The sequence below is a fragment of the Falco biarmicus genome, chromosome 17 (genome assembly GCF_023638135.1).
Source record: "Falco biarmicus isolate bFalBia1 chromosome 17, bFalBia1.pri, whole genome shotgun sequence".
In the NCBI taxonomy this organism is placed as follows: domain Eukaryota; kingdom Metazoa; phylum Chordata; class Aves; order Falconiformes; family Falconidae; genus Falco; species Falco biarmicus.
The window spans coordinates 5,573,346-5,585,912 of record NC_079304.1 but is presented as its reverse complement, the minus strand read 5'-3'; the positions used below and the strand labels follow the sequence as shown (position 1 = coordinate 5,585,912).

Below are 12,567 nucleotides of genomic sequence, written 5' to 3'. Positions count from 1 at the left end.
ACCCATGGCAGGGGCTCAAGGACTTCCTGGGCTTCCCACCATCCCACCCTACCCTTCCTCCCCCATCCTCACCCTCCCCACAGCCCCACCACCAATTACCCTGGGCTTTGAGGTTAATGCCCAACACCTGACCAGCTTATTCTCCTGAGTCTATTATCAGCTTAAGGACCAAAGACATCTGCTTCCTGCTACTCTCCCAGAGAGCTGAAGGAGTCTTCAAGCCTGGAGCAAGAGAGCAAGGGCTCGTTGACAGCATTGCCCCTCTGATGGATCTCTGAACGTCTGCACCGCTCACAAGGGCTACCCCTCGTCACCAGAGGTAAGTGGTCTTGCTCCTTCCCGGTACAAATGGCATTGCAGTGCCCACCCAGTTCGGGAGCCACCCTCTCAGTGGGTAGCACGACTGTGCCACGGCTTTGGGTCCCTCACGCTCTGCCCCGAAGGTATCGATGGGGAGAGGAGCACTGGGCACATGTGCCACACGAGCAGCTGCCAAAAACCAGCGGGGTCTGGGACGCACAAGCTTGACACCTTCAAGAGCAGGGGCAAGGTACATTTCAGCTTAATCATGGTGGTTTTTTTTATTTAAAAGATTGTGGCCAGCTTTTCAATGCAAGTTTTAACATGGGAACAGACCTCAGCAGTGCAGGCCAGCTATGTGGGAATCTCACATAACGCTTGGATGAGCTTTCATGAAAAAAAGAGTTTGGCTTTTCCAACCCACATAGCCCCAAAACCTTTCAGTCACAGCAAACAATGCCTCTGCATGCAAACAGGCGAGTTTACAGCAATGAAGGAGGCACAATCCATGTTATCACTTACCTGGGGGGAAAAGGCACAAGGAGGGGTGAGAAGAAAAAACTCCCAGTATTTAGTTCCTTAGAAAACCTGCAAAGATGCTCTTGCCCAGGCACAGGACAGCAGAGAGGTCTAGTTTGCAGAACGTGACCATCCAGGTTCTCCTACAATGTGCTGCCCTGACAGCCCCAAGGCAGCAGCTTCTCTCTGGGCTCAACTGGCCCCACTCAGCTAACTGGCCAGCTCATGTCCTGGGGTAACAGCTTCTGTGGTAGCAAAAAACTATTTAAAAACCACGCTGGATCCTCCTCCGCTGCCTTTAAACTGCATCTGTCGCTCAATGTGCCTGCTAAGAACAAGCAAATGAAAATCCGGTTACAGCAGGTGTTACAAGCAAGGTTTTGAAAGGTGCCTCCTGCTTCAGTTTTCTTTTAGCATCAGCCTATCTCTCACCATGGGCATAGCTGAGACATTAGTGGCGTCTCCAGTATTATTAGGGCTGAAGCAAAAGTCCTAATGTGCCTTAAGACAAGCCCTGCTATACACTAATAACTAGCCATTTCCCTGTGGTTACAGGGCAAAATGGCTCAGGACATGACAGAGAAGGAGCTGCTGAAGATGGAGCTGGATCAGCTGAAGAAGGAGGTGAAGAACGAGAGGCAAATGGTGAGTCTTCCACCCAAAATGCAAAGGTTCCCCGGGGTAACTTTCTGACCTGATCATGCTGCAAAGGAAAAGAACCACAATCCCTGAAATTAAACCTCAAATACAGACATGAGTGTGTGCATCTGCACCGTTCCCCTCGGGCTTAGCCCCATGTCCCAGAGCCCAGGGGCTGTGGCTCTGCACCCAGTGAGGTGCCCACAGCACCCTGGGGATGCTCTTGGGGACACCCCATGCTGGGTGGAATGTTCATGGCCACAGTTCCCCTCTCCCAGCTGCACAAAGGGGTTTGTAGGCAGCTGAAGAGGGGGAGCACAGCGCTGCAGTGAGGATTTGATCCCGTAACCCACACAGAGTATCTTCTTCCTTGGCAGATCTCCAAGACAGGCAAAGAACTCAAGGAATACATTGAGTCCATGGCAGGTGAGGATCCGCTGCTGAAGGGAGTCCCTGAGGACAAGAACCCCTTTAAGGAGAAGGGTGGCTGTACGATAAGCTGACCCCCACTGCTATCACCGCTGGGCACAGGAATGTTCCTGTGTGCAAGCCAAGACTGTCAGAAACCTGCTTTCCCTGTAGTCTGACCTCAGCACTGGGGAGTCCAGAACCAAAGCACAGCACATCTAAAGGATGGCAAAAAGAAGAAGGGAAAAAAAAAAAAAAAAAATATTATCCCACTGCCACCAAAGATGAGGTTCAGCAGCCAGCGCAGTGTGCTTTTGTGCTCTCACAGCTGATCTACATTTTGTTTCCTGCAAGCAAAACTTCTGCATTTTTAGCAGACAGCAGCAAACTGGGCTTTAATGAAACCGCAGAGCTGCGTCTGTCTCAGGCTTCTCCAAGCAGCCCAGCCCCAAGCCCCCAGTCACTGCAGAAGAGCCTCGCAACAGGACCCTGCTCAAGCCGGTTCCTCTCAGTGCCTCAGTTTTCCCATCTGGCACAGGAGGGCAACACCCACCCACCCTGCTGCTTTGAGGCTTCCAGGGATCTGCAGCTTTATTTTTATTCCTACGCATCCCCCCAGCCAGTGACCACCACTGGCCCAACACTCCTACAGCCCCACGGCTTCCACCCACCATGCACCTTGCATCAAGAGCCAGCAGACAGCCACAGCACGGCTGGGTGGGCTTCAGGGTATGGCATGGGAAGGAGCGAGGCCCCAGGCAGTTTGTTCAAACCCTTCCTCCACCTCTCAGTCTCACTTCCTCCTCTGGAAAACCCCTGGCAGCCATGGGAAAGCAAGCCCAGGGCTGCCAGGTCCTGCCAGTGACCGAGGTGGCTCCAAGCCCTGCCTCTGCTTCACCATCAGCTCCTTTCTGCTGCTGCAACAGGGCCCCATACAGGCAGAAGGGCTGTAAAGTCTCATCCCACCATGTCCCATCAGGGACGGGAATGACTTGGAACAAGCAGTCTGGGGGACAGCAGCTCCTTGGAGCAAGACAGGACTCTCCAAGCCCTAACCCAGCAATGTCAGGCCATGATGCTCCTGCTCCCAAGGGCAGTTTGTATCTAGGACAAATTTCATCCCCTGCTTGATAGAAAAAAACTTATCAGCTCTGGCACAACCAGCTTCCAGGCTCAGTAGGGTGATACTTTGGGGCAGATTTATGGGGTTTGCTGTCTGGTGCTTTTTTGGGGGTGTTTGGGTCATTTTGTTCTTCCTTTTTAAATCAGTTACAGCTACATGTTACCTTTGGGAAACAACCTCCAAAACTTCCCCAATCAACCCCAAACAGAAGCAGCAGCTCTTTTTATTTCTCAGGGTCCCTCAGGTCCCATCCCTGCCACAGGCTGTCCCCACCCAACTTCTGCTTCACACTAGCCCACCTCTACATCGTGGCAGCCCTCAAGGCCACAGTGAAATACTCCCCCAAGGCCCAGCCAGCCTCTGCGTGGATGTTACATGCATCCCGTGGCAGATTTAGCCACGGTGAAGACAATGGCTGCAAACTCGAGGCAGGAACAAACCTCTTCCAGCCAGTTTGTGGGATGAGGCGATGGCGCAGCAGGTACCTGCTGCCTCCTGGGAAGGCCGTGGGTCTACGATGCTGCCAGGTCTCTGGGACTGCATGGAGATGTGCCTGGGACTAGTTTAAATGCTGTGCGTGCAGGGGAATTGTTACCAACCCCACTCGGAGCAGTGTTCTCCTGTCTGCTGGGCCACCGCTGGTCTCACCGACGGGCCGGCCCCACTCAACACGGTGTCCGTGAGGCAGGGGGGGGTCCCTCAGCCCCACAGGTGCCCAAAGATGGGTGCTCCCTGGCAGAGGACAGACAGAAGGACGAGGCCTCTCCTCATGCAGGTGGTCCCCACTGCTCCCCTGCAACCTGTACCTCCACTCCACGTACCTTCCTAGCCCGAAGAGACAAAAATAAAGATGGTTTTGTTCTTTCTCGCAGATGCTAAATAAACCTCTCAGCTCAACCACGGCTTCCGTCTTTCTTGCGGCTGAGGGGCAGGGCGGGTGGCCCTGAGGCGAGTGGCCGTAGCAGGACTCAGCCCCGGGGCCTGGGCTGCCCCTAATCCCGGGCGATAACCCGGCCGCGAGCGGGTTTCGACGTTAAACGGCTGGAAACCTGCGTCAGAGCCGGCTAAGCCGCTGCTGAAGGGATTCGGGACGCTGCTGGCCCAACACCGGCCTAAAGCCAGGGCCGGGCCCCTGCGGCTGCTTCCCCGAGGCCCCCGCGCCTCGCACCGCCCACCCGCGACCGCGAACCCACCGTAGCGAGGCGAAGGGCTCCCCTAACAGGCGGTGTCGCCTCACAATAACGCGGAGGGAGGCGGAGCGCAGCGCGCCCCCAGCCAATAGCAGCGCTCGGCGGGGAGAGTGTCAGCCCGGAAGCCCAATCAGCGCAGGCACAGAGCCCGCCGTGGTTTGCCCCGCCCTGCCTACGCATGCGCAGTGACGACCCGGCGCCCCCCGCACAAAATGGAGCCCGGCGGGCGCCAGGAGGGCTTGGGGCGGGTGGGGGGGGGGGGCACCCCTGGCGCTCCCCCCATCCTCCTCTAACGGCGATTGGCGGCCGCTCCCCGCCGCGTTCCCGGAGCCATGGCGGAGGAGCAAAAAGGCCAGGAGGTCCCACCGAGATTTGAACTCGGATCGCTGGATTCAAAGTCCAGAGTGCTAACCATTACACCATGGGACCACTACGTCCACAGCTCCTCGCCGCGCTCTCAGTCTATCCCGACACGTACCGTTGACACCCCTCGGCCCCCAGATCTGGTGCGTAACCCCTGTAGTAACGGGGCTCCGCTTCCTGCTCCCCCGCACCGGTAGTGCCGGTGCGGCGCGGCTCTGTACCCCGGGACTGGCCCCGCTGCGCTCCGCGCCAACTCGGGGCGGGGGGGGACCGTCCCATGCCCCCCCTGCTGCTCGAGCAGCTTCAGGACGCTCAAGGGCACCGGGCCCGTCGCTCCCGGTGCCCTTGAGCCACCCGGGAGGGTCCTGAGGCTGCAGCGCCGTTGGGGAGCGGCACTGATGCTGAACGACGCGGCTGCATCCCGGCGAGGGGGGAGTGGACTTTACCTCTCCCAGCACCCCCGGGCAAGAAAACGGTATTATTTATTCCTCCAGACCCCATCAAATCACGATAGCGGCCCCGTCTGGGTGCTACCGGCACCGAGGACAGGCCAGAGCATCCTCTGGGGCGGCCCCGAGCTTCACTGCTGCACCCACGCTCACTCCCAACCCTCGTTTCCCCCCCCGTTATTATTTCTCTGGGGTTTCTCCATTTCCCCTTTATCTCCTTTCCCCCTCTATTTCCTCTATTTGCCCTTTATTTATCTTGCTCCCCCCTCTATTTCCCATTTATTTCTCTATTTTTTCTCTATTCCCCTTTATTTATCCTTGTCCCCTCTATTTCCCCTTTATTTTTACTATTTCCCCCTTCTGTTTTTCCCTTTATTTCCCCTTGTTTTTCCTCTATTTCCTTCTTGTGTTTTTCCCTCTACTTCCCCCTTCTGTTTTTCCATTTCCCACCTTTATTTATTTTTCCTCTATTTCCCCTCTTTCTCCATTTCCCCCTCTATCCCCCCTTTTTTTTTCTCCTATTTCACCACTTTATTTCTTTTTTCCTCCCCCCAACTCCAGAAAAACACACAAACACTTTTTTTTTTTTGCTTGTTTGTTGTTTTTTTTCTTTTATTTTTAAAAATGAAACAGTGGAGTGAAGCGGTTTGTGGCAAAAAAAAAAAAAAAAAAAAAAAAGAAACAACCTCACTGGAAGAGAAATGGAGCCCACGTCCATCCATAATCCCAAACTCCACATCCAAGCCAACAAACTGCCTCACGCGAGGGGACAAGGAAGAACACGGATTAGAAGAGGCAAGGAGGAGAGGGAGGGGGGAAAAGGCAAAAGGAAACAAATCAGCTGAAAAGAGGAAAAACAATATCATTACAGGAAAGTACAATTATTTTTTTCTGAATAGCCTGAAATTGTACTGGGGCAGCTGCCGGAAGAAGTAGCACCCTTGGGTGCACCCAGCCGGTGGATGAGGAGGTGCTGGGTGCTCCCAGCATCAGGGTGCAGTGATGCGGCACCCCAAATTCAGCTCGATCACCCTCCTCATGCTGCCATCAACCCGCTGCCGCTGTCCCGCCCCAAAAAGCTGCTGGCAAAAAAAATAAAAAAACAAGCCCTCGACTGCAATTCCCCCAGCAAGAAATGGGGTTCAGCCCCGCCGGGCTGGGGGAGCGAGGAGGACAGAGGTGTACTGCTGATGGACGTAGTAAATATCCAAGTTCAAAAGGAAAAAAAAAAATAATGGAAGATTGAGCATAAAAAAAAAAAATCAGTCACAACCAAACATTTCGGACTGCTGAGGTCTGGAGCTTTTACAACTAATGACCACTTTAAAGTGAAAAGAAAGCCCATAAATTCTATTTTTAAAGAACATTTTTCTTTGGAAAAAGAGAGTAATTTTTTTTTTCCCCTAAACTACAGCATATGGAGTTGCCACTACCTAGTTTTTAATCTATTGTCACTAAGAGGTAGATAAACAAAAATGAATTGGTTATATAGAAGGTCGTGCCCCGGGTCTGACGTGCGGCGAAGCTGAGGGACTCCACGGGCACTGGCCGCTCGGGCTCTCAGGAAAACCTCGGGCTTCACGGGGGGTTTCGCCTCCTCCGGAGCCACCCTAAAATCTGCCGGGTTCAATGTGGCTGCAGGAGCTGGAGCCGGCGGAGGCAGCAGTGGCACGGGGGGTCGCAGTTTAGGGCCAGATTTCCTCCTGAAGTCAAGGAATTTGATCCCGAGATGAATCCAGATGCGCGTCAAATGAACCAATGCAATGAACTGCTGGGTAACGAACGCTTGCACCAATTACGGCCATTTTAAGGATTACTTTCTGCCCTGATACCGGTCAATCCCATTGTTTTCCTGGGATGATCCACCAACAGCAACGGGAGAGCCCAGTGAGCCCAGTGCCGTTCCCTGCCTCCTGCCTCTGCCGCAGGCAGCTCTGCCAGGGCCATGCTCTGGGTCAGCCCTTCCCATCCCAAAACATCAACAAACTCCTTACCACTGGACTTCGTGTTGCTTTGCAGAGACCAATTCCTAAACTGGCCCAAAAAAATGGCTTCAGTTCTGTCATACATCCTGACTCCTGGGGCTTAAGTTAATATTTTATTTTTTTTAAGCAAAAAATCTCTTTCGGTGTTACGCTCATGCTGATCTGCAGCACCCAAATGCTTTCCACAGTTCATAACCCACCGCTCTGCCACACCAGCAGGGATGGGCTGCTGCCCTCATCTAGCAGAGCATCCCACCACTACGGTCTGGCGGAGCATCCCGTCATGGTCCAGCAGAGCATCCCACTATCATGGTCCAGCAGAGCATCCCACCACAGCACGCCTCAGCATCCCACTACCACGGTCCAGCAGAGCATCCCACTACCATGGTCCAGCAAAGCATCCCACCACAGCATGGCAGAGCATCCCACTACCACGGCATGGCACAGCATCCCACCATGGCATGGCACAGCATTCCACTACCATGGTCTAGCAAAGCATCCCACTACCACGGTAGCAGAGCATCCACCACGGCATGGCACAGCATCCCACCGCCATGCCCTGGCAGAGCATCCTGGCGCTGCTGTGCCCCGCCGCCACTCAGAGAGGTATTTGTCTTCAACAAAAAACTAAAGAATTCTGTAACGTACAGTAAAGCAGCAGGGATCCAACACGCATCCAAGCCAACCCAGGGCTGACTTCTCAAGGGGTCCAACTCAGCCACTATCCCATCCCACCACCCTCCTGGCATCCTCCAGAGCCTTCCTCATCAGCTCTCCTCTTCCTCTTCTACGAGGCAGCTCTCCCTAACAGCGAGGCAATAAGCCAAGACACCAAAACTGCCTCCCCACCAGCCAGGAGCATCTCTGCTGAGCTCAGGGGTGCCAAAGGCCAGGTCCTGCCACGGAGGGTGGCAAGGGACCCCCCGTCCATCCCTTAGGGATCCCTGTCAGCTCTGAGGTAGTTTGCACGTGTACGTTTCCAGCTCGCAGCACCTGCACGGTCTCAAAAAAAAAAATTCATGATTTAAGAGCCTCTGACTGGTTTCGCTCTGCTCTGGATTTCTTCCACAATCACAAATGAGTTTTTAAAAAAGAAATAAAATTTACCAAAAAAAAGAAAAAAAAAGAAAGAAAACTGAACAAAAATAAGAAGAAAGGCTGATTCGACCGAATGCGGACACATCTCTCTTCCCCGCCACGCGCTGCCAATGCGGAGCTGCCGCCGGGCATCCCAAATTCATTCTAGCCCTGAACGTTATCACCAAGCACCCGCGCCGAGGGCACTTCCCAAGCACTGTGTACCTGGCACGTGGCCACCCACCTCCAACCAGCAGACCGAAGCCTCCCGAGCTCCAGCACCACTCAATCCTGCTGCCCCATCACCACTCCCAGCTCCCAAAGTAAATCCATAGCCAAATTCTGCACCCTCCGGCCAGAAAAGACCACAGCCAGACTCGGCACGGCACAGCCCGAGCGGCTGCCGGCAGCCAGGGTGTTACGAGGATGCTTAAATATTTCCGTGCCCTCTCAGGAGAATACACATTTCACAGGATCACACCAATTTCATCCAAACAAAACAAAAAGCTACAATGGAAAAAAGAAATTAAAAACAACCAGGAAAAAAAAACAGAACAAAAAAAAAATCAAAAAACCCCCAACCCTCGGTTACTAAATTCTCTGAAAATAAGAAAGTTCCAAAAATATCAAAAGCCTATGTTGTGTGGACCAGCAGGGGACAGGGAGGGAAGACCTACATCAATAAAAAGAAATTAAATTAAAGAAATGTCTTCAACTGTCTTATAGCAAGTCTGCGTTTCTGATCCTTTTTTCAAAGTCTAGAAAACACTCAGAATAGTTGGAGCTAGAAATTAAAAAAGATTTTTTTTTTCTGGCACTGATTAACTACCTGACTAACTTTTACTGCTTTCTTCTTTTTTTTTCTTTTTTTTTTTTAATGCACTAAAAAAATAAAAACAAACCCAAAACCTAATGCCCAGGAAACATAAAACGTAGCTTAGAGGCAGTTTCTCTTCAATATTTACAATGGATTTTCCTCTAGTTTGAATCCTAGGACCCTTCCACACTTGCCAGCCGGGTCGGGCTGCAGGGAGGGTGCACGGCCCTGGCATTGCTGCCGAGCCCACAGATGCTCGTAGCGACCGAGAAAGTGTTCAGAGCTTGGAAGAAACATTAGCTGTTATTTTGGGGATTTTTTTTTTCTACTTTTTCTCTCTTTTTTTCTCCACCTGAATGGCAAAAGAAAACTCTGATAGTATTAAAACGAGGCAAACCCCCAAATCCAAGTCTCTCCGTAGCGCGGCGGCGGCTCGTTCCAGCGATGCTTTGCACGGGATACGGCACCAAGGAGCACCAAGTGCTTCCGAGACGTGAATCTGTTCATCCTCACACCGGCCCCGAGGTAGGCGAGCAGCACTGCCCCAGCCGGGGGAAACTGAGGCACGGAGAAGTGCTTTGCTTGCTTGCTTTCCTTTTTGCCCTGGCACGATCCAGCGAGCAGAAACCCATTTCACCCTGTTTTCCACTCCTGCCCGGAGGCTCCCTGTGGCCCCCTGCCCCAAATTAAAAGCTCCACATCCTTCCCCACCCCACGGACAAGGACACTTCAGGACAGCAGCCGACCCTCCACACACCCCAGGATGGGGCAGTGCCAGGGCTGCTCCTTGCTCATGGGGAAAAAGAAAATTAATTTAATTTAAATAATAAAAAAAATAATAAACCCAGATTGTTTCTGCTAAGATGAAAACAAGGCAGAGGGGAGCTGGCAGCGCCGCTCACCCCCTCCGTGCAGAGGTTTCCCCTAAATTACCTTTTATTCTGGCTCAAAGAGAGCAGCGAGAGGAGCTGCCACAGGGCCTGGCATCCTTCTCGCTTGCTTTTGGGGTTCACTGAAGCTTTTTTTTTCCTGCTTATTCATTCCAGGTCTGATCCAAGGTTCGCTCGTGTCTCCTGCCACCCACCTCACCGGCCAGCCACACCAGGGATCCCGGTTTATCCCGCTTTCACTCTTCCCAGCTCAGCTTGGCTTCGGAGAAAGATGGGAGATGCTTGGAGGAGTCTTCCTTACTGCAAATCACTTTTATATAAATAATTTCCCTTGGGAAAACAAAAGATTCCCAAAAAAAAAAAAAAAAAAAAAAAAAAAGCACCGATCACTCCTACTTCACGGCAGCGGGACCGGCTTGGGGGTGGGAAAAAGCATCAAAGGTTTCCCTGAATCATCAGATTTTAGGTCAAGATCTTCTCACTGCAACAACCAGATCAACAGGACTGGGGGTGCTTGGGGTAGGATCTGGGGTTTGGTTTTTTTTGTGGTTTTTTTTATCCCTCAATGATACAGTTTGAACCAGTTATCAAAAACGCTTGCTGTCAGAAAAGACAATTATAATCACCGATGTCTGAATACACTGTTCTGTGCAAGGCTGAAAAAAAAAAAAAAAAGTAGAGAGCCAGAGATTTCAAGTAATAAGAAACCATTTTTCCTAGGACAAATGCTAGTCTTCCTTAAAAAAAAAAATAAAAAAAAAAGAAAAATTAAAAAAAAAATGAGGAAAACCCCATGAAGCCCCTCTCCCACCACCCCGAGGGGCAGGAGCTGCCTGCAGGGTGCTGCCAAGCCCTGGTTTTGCTCCTTTAACCCCAAATTTATGGGAAAAAAAGGGTCAGTGCTTCCCTACTGCCAGTGACAAGCCGGACCTTGCGCCCCTCGCTCCCCCAAAGTGTTTGCGGAGGAGATGCGTGGGCCAGGGCGATGGGGACGGTAGTGCCCGTCACTCCCAAATTCACTACCACCACTGAATATTTTATATTTTTTAACTACCGTGCAAGCAAGGGTCATTTTCTTGCAAGTACGGTGAAAAATAGCAAGGTGGGACTTAAAAAAAACACCCCGTGAACCGTTTAGAGCAGGCAGAGAGGTTCAAGCCCATCAGTCCTCAGGGTTAGATTCATCCTCTCTCTCCTTGATGTGCGTTTATATAAAAAAAATTGGCTCCCATTAATTTCTCTCTCTCTCTCCTTCTCACTTTTTTTTTTTTTTTAATTGCTTATCCTCGGTAAAACGGAGGCAAATCTCTGTAAAATATTTAACAGCATCATAGTGGAGAAGATGGTTCGACGCTGCCTCCGTGGCAACACAGGAGGCCGATTTGTTTGGGTTCTGGGATATATATAAATATATATATAAATATAAATATATATATATAAATATATATATATATGGCTTCCAAGTGCTTGAAAAAAAAATTGCCTGAGCTGGTGTGGTTTAAATACCAGCAGACCCCGTATACCCCACTTTGCATAGTCAACGCTGCCTAGGAGTCCATCCTTGCATCCCTGGGAGTGGAAGACTTCTGATTCCAAAGCTCTTTAATAATTTGTTTTCTCGATGGAGCTGGATTGAAAAAGGCCTTTCAGCCAGTGGCAGGTTTTGGTTGGGTTTTCTTAAATTTAATTAAAAAAAAAAAAAAAAGAAAAAAAAAAGAAAAGGAAGAAATTACGTTTTTCCAATTGAAAAAGTTGGTGGGCTCCAATTTGTCCAAGGTCTCGAAGAGTCGCGACATCTGACAGCTCTTGTGTTGTGAAACTCATTAACTGGCTTGAAAAGGCCAAAAAAAAAAAGAAGCTGCTGCCATCTTTTCCACTATGTCTGAAATTCCTGTCGTTCTCCATAGAGAGCTCATAACACTTGGTTACCTGCACATAACTCCTGGCTCATAAGAAATTATGAAACTTAACTTCTCTTTTCATTAAAAAAATAAAATATTCAAGACTATCAGCTTTTATATAAAATATCAGCAAGCCCCAAAAAAAAAAAAAATCAATTGCTGAGGTAACTTCATACCTTGAGGTAGCTTTTTTTTTTCTTTTCTCTTCTTTTTTTTTTTTTCTTTTTTTTTTCTTTTTTTTTCTCTCATTGCTCAAACACACAGCAATACCTGGCCTTCCCCCACATTTCCCTGTTGTTGCAATGGTTTAACGGACAGTAACTGCTGCCATGTTCCCTTATCAACGAACCACCCGCTTTCCTGATGCTCCATGAGCTGAATTTTCAAGCCGGGTTTGGCTTTGGAGGATGCGCCCAGGAAAACGCCTGCTCGAGCGGGAGGACTGGTCTCCAGAAAATGAACAGGTAAAAGCATCAGTGCGAGGTTTTTTTATCCCAAATTCCCTCCTTTTAGCCTCAAATTGGCTCACCTGGGGGGGTGCTCCCAGGTCTCCTCCCACCCAGTGGGTGTGGGATCCCTAAAATTAATCCCAATTTTGCTTTTCCACCCTCCCGCTCCAATTTGCGGGAAAATCAGCATAAAACCACATTTTGGCTGGATTTGCAGCAGAAGAAACATGGTGTGGGGGCTTGGCTGGGGGCTGCCCCAGCCCCACCATGGAGACAAGACCTTGCCCCACGTGGAAGAGGCGATGGTAGCAGTTACTGTCCCTTCTAAATACTCAATATTAAAAACAAATCATTAAAATATATCTAAAATATAAAATCCACATAAGAGTGACGGGAATCAGTAACCATATTACATTCGTTTGACGTATATATTTGGTATGGTCTCATGAGAACAGTT

The 12,567-nt window shown here is 50.5% G+C and overlaps 1 protein-coding gene and 1 non-coding gene across 2 annotated transcripts; one reads left to right on the top strand and one right to left on the bottom strand.

Annotated features, from left to right (window-relative positions):
• Positions 1-162: 162 nt before the first annotated feature.
• Positions 163-3,886, top strand: GNGT2 (G protein subunit gamma transducin 2). Its single transcript, XM_056362677.1, has 3 exons — positions 163-319; positions 1,375-1,464; positions 1,836-3,886. The coding sequence occupies exons 2-3, from the start codon at positions 1,381-1,383 to the stop codon at positions 1,959-1,961; spliced, it is 210 nt and encodes a 69-aa protein (XP_056218652.1). The 5' UTR covers positions 163-319; positions 1,375-1,380; the 3' UTR covers positions 1,962-3,886.
• A 650-nt stretch (positions 3,887-4,536) lies between these two features.
• Positions 4,537-4,608, bottom strand: TRNAQ-UUG (transfer RNA glutamine (anticodon UUG)). Its single transcript has one exon. It is a non-coding gene; the product is annotated as a tRNA-Gln (tRNA).
• Between the last annotated feature and the right edge of the window lie 7,959 nt (positions 4,609-12,567).